General features: G+C 38.9%; 1 protein-coding gene across 2 annotated transcripts; it reads right to left on the bottom strand.

The window, feature by feature from the left end:
• Positions 1 to 276: 276 nt before the first annotated feature.
• Positions 277 to 2,838, bottom strand: LOC149261718 (uncharacterized). 2 transcript variants are annotated; one of them, XM_089382259.1, is made up of 2 exons: positions 2,349 to 2,838; positions 277 to 386 (listed from the first exon to the last, which is right to left on the bottom strand). In XM_089382259.1, exons 1-2 carry the CDS (start codon positions 2,633 to 2,635, stop codon positions 293 to 295), a joined length of 381 nt encoding a protein of 126 aa, XP_089238385.1. In that variant the 5' UTR covers positions 2,636 to 2,838; the 3' UTR covers positions 277 to 292. The 2 variants fall into 2 exon arrangements, with proteins under 2 accessions (XP_089238385.1, XP_089238388.1); XM_089382262.1 differs by lacking the exon at positions 2,349 to 2,838 and adding an exon at positions 1,748 to 2,113.
• Between the last annotated feature and the right edge of the window lie 795 nt (positions 2,839 to 3,633).

Here is a 3,633-nt window from a genome sequence, read left to right as displayed (position 1 = left end):
CTAATGATAGTTAATTGGGGATGAGCCTATCCCCACCTAATTTTGTCCCCACCAAAATGATAGGCACAGATGGTGCGTAGTGTCTCAATTCTAGAATCCACTGACACATAAGAAACAAGAACCACAAAGCAAACAGGAAAAAATCTTGAGGATCATTTTCAAAAGTTCAAAAAAATGCAAACCTAAAGCAGACATTTCTCCTTTCAAGAACCATGTCCAATATAATCTACTTCAAAAAAAAAAAAGATGAAACACAAAGCTATGGTAAGCAATTACCTTTTTGAAAATGTTTTCATAACTGGCCTTGCTGATCAAGGAGAAAGCCAGGAGGAAGACATCTGCACCTCTGTAACTCAGGGGCCTGAGCCTGTTGTAATCCTCTTGCCCTGCAATAATATGTCTGCAACTATTAACCTATGAAAAATATGCCATACTCCCCCTTTCTGCCACCAATATAATCTACAAGTCTCTCAGAAGTAACCGCTAATATGCATCCAGAAGAGTTTGATAGGAATATGCAACATGCCAGAGGACATCTTGGGAAAACTTGTTGTATAATCTATACACATTTTCATATCAACCTGGAACTTTGCATAGTTTAAATCTCCAACTGAAGACAAAGTTTTGCTACCCAAGAGGTTATCTCAAAGGAATTGTACAGTCGTAACGACATGTGAAGGAAACTTCGAGAATATATAACCCCATCTTTAAAAACATAAACTTCTCAATCTTTTTTGCCACAGTGCGGTCAATCTCCTGGGAGTTAAGGCTTTGGGGATACCCACGTGGCTAAAACAGGTGCAAGAGCTTACTCAGTATATATTACCAAGTGATGAGAGTAAGGCAAGCTCTGGTTGAGTGAGACCACTGGGTATGGGTGGGTGGTGCAATCCAATGCAATGCGTGCTAAATTAGAAGCCTCTTCTTTTGAGTACTCCTTTCCGAGAGTTATATCAATGAATTCATCCGGCCTCCCAGAATGTACAAGAGGCCTTATTGAAGAAGAGTTTATCCTTGTTTCTCCAGTGAGAAGCTGTCGCAGTAGTGCCTACAATATTAAACTTCAACCTACAGAAATGGAAGGCAAGTTCTAGAGATATCAAAGAGAGCAACACTTACAGATTCCACTTTAACTTTAAAGGTATTATCCGCTTAAGTTACAACTAAATGGTAACAACATTGTGCCCATCAGAAATTGTAGTTATGTAGTGGGAACTGATTTAGGGAACACTAAGCAAAAGCATAAAGCATCATAGATGGAATGCTTTCATTCATAGGCAAAAAAAATCCCTGCAAATTGTTGATTACCATGACTATCCAAGAAAATATCATCACTCTTTTTATTGTACATTACTCAGATTTTTCATCAGGAAGCAGCAATATGTGTCAGACATCACAGAATATAAAGGAAGCCTACAGAAAAGTTTCTAACCCTTTATAACATCAAAGTTTCAAATGGAATTCCTTACTAGTGTCTCAACTTACATTTGTCTAAATTTCCTCTCTATTTATCTTTCCATGGCTTCAAGTTCAGAACTGCAATAATCATTATTTTGTTTCTTCTGGGCAATACAGAAAGATTACCACATAACAGCTGAGCAAGGAACTCAAGTACCCAGTCTCCATTAAAATTACAGTAGCATTATCCTCCAGCATGCTCATGATGGTAGACAATACGTTACAGGGCTGAGAAAACATTATAAAGATTTTTTTGTCAAGGAAAGACTGGTGAAATATAGGAGGTTACCTGCAACATCTGCACATCTCTTGGCCTCCGAATCATACTTCCTGGAACATGCATGGTTCCAGAAGGAGCTGGACCACTGACAGGCAACCCAAGACCATTAGAAGAAAGCATGTTACTAATTCCTGAAGAAACCATCCCAGGAATTCCTGCTGATCCTAATCCTGGAAATCCTGGCCTTGGCAATGCCATTCCTCTGCCAAGTCCACACATCATTCCAGTGCCATTTCCTGCGGTTGGCACTGCACAATCATTTGAATTGGGTAAGCCAATAATTGGAAAACCAGCAGAAACAGTGACAGCAGATGGCTACAGGCTTCTTCCTGCCACCAGTCGATTATAATGTTGCAACCGTTGTTGTTGCTCATCAATGGAGACAGAGAGGGACCTTCCTGAAGGGATCCATTCATATACATGCAACAGATAGAAATGCATTTCAGATAGCTTCACATATGCAAGATGGGGCATAAATTATAATCTATAACATGATAAATATTCGAGGAGCAATGCTTAATACGTAGTTGAAAAAGGATATGGCTGTGACTGTGTCAATGGAGATAACTGAGAACTGCTTGCAGGAAATTGCTGTTGTGATTGAAGATACCGGTTCTGTTGTTGTTGCTGCTGTTGATGTTGTTGGTGGTGCTGCTGATGCAGTTGGCGAACTACATGCACATAGGCTTGATTATGGTTTTGACTTTGAGGTTGAGGATACTGTTGGTTACTATGCCCTTGCTGCTGCTGAGGCTTCTGAAGATGATGTTGACTAGAAAAACTTTGATTTGTTGAAGAAACCATCTGATTAGAGTAGGCAGTGTTCACGCCATTGAATGAAGAGGTTGTCTGACCATTATTCTGGCTGGCCTGAAGTGGAAGCTCTTGCATAAGCATCTGTCGCTGCTCTTGACTGGTCTGTAAACCCAAGCATACACAAAAACAATTGTGAATTATCACAAGTCTGCCTACAATATTAAACTTCAACCTACAGAAATGGAAGGCAAGTTCTAGAGATATCAAAGAGAGCAGCACTTACAGATTCCACTTTAACTTTAAAGGTATTATCTGCTTAAGTTACAGCTAAATGGTAACAACATTGTGCCCATGAGAAATTGTAGTTATAGATCCTAGCCTACCAACATTGTGCCCATGAGAAATTGTAGTTATAAATCCTAGCCTTGGCAATGCCATTTCTATGCCTAGTCCACAGATCATTCTAGTGCCATTTCCTGTGGTTGGCACTGCACAATCATTTGAATTGGGTAAGCCAATAATTGGAAAACCAGCAGAAACAGTGACAGCAAATGGTTGCAAGCTTCTTCCTGCCACCAGTCGATTATAATGTTGCAACTGTTGTTGTTGCTCATCAATGAAGACAGAGAGGGACCTTCCTAGAGTGTCTAAGAAGCTCCAATGGGATTTGGTCCTAATAGATAGTAATGACCATTGTTAACTTATTGATCACATAACTGGGCAGTAAGGCTCATGTAATAAAGTCATTAAGATGTGTAATAAATGTAATAAGGAGTCAGATCAAGTAAGGCCCTCGCGTGTAGTTGGAGATTCGAACAACTTGCTGTGTGACTGTTATTTTCATTTCAAGATATGACAACTGTGAAAAATAAGATTCTGCATCGTTTTAATTCATATACATTAAGTTTTTATTAATGTATATGAATTAGGGAGTTTAGTGAAATTCCCTTTTGTAAAATGCTAATGAGTTCATTTCAATACATTAATTACCAAATAGAGAAAACATTTCATACAGTTTCCATTGGAATAGGAAAGAGGAAAAAAAGAGAAAACATTTCATACAGTTTCCATTGGAACAGGAAAGAGGAAAAAACTATGTCCAGATTTTATAACTTCACTGGTAGGAATTTAAGTCCAGC

This window comes from Pinus tabuliformis, chromosome 6 (assembly GCF_031772625.1).
Source record: "Pinus tabuliformis cultivar Carrire ecotype Pingquan chromosome 6, CPIR1, whole genome shotgun sequence".
Taxonomy (NCBI): Eukaryota; Viridiplantae; Streptophyta; class Pinopsida; order Pinales; family Pinaceae; genus Pinus; species Pinus tabuliformis.
Note: the sequence above shows the minus strand (reverse complement) of the source record. Positions and strands in the feature narration are given on the sequence as shown.

Coding starts and splice junctions, on each gene's coding strand:
- LOC149261718 (XM_089382259.1), bottom strand. CDS start 2,635: ATGCTTATGCAAGAGCTTCCACTTCAGGCCAGCCAGAATAATGGTCAG. Junction 387..2,348: donor CAGCAACAACAACAGAACCG/GTATCTTCAATC, acceptor ATATTATTGCAG/GGCAAGAGGATTACAACAGG.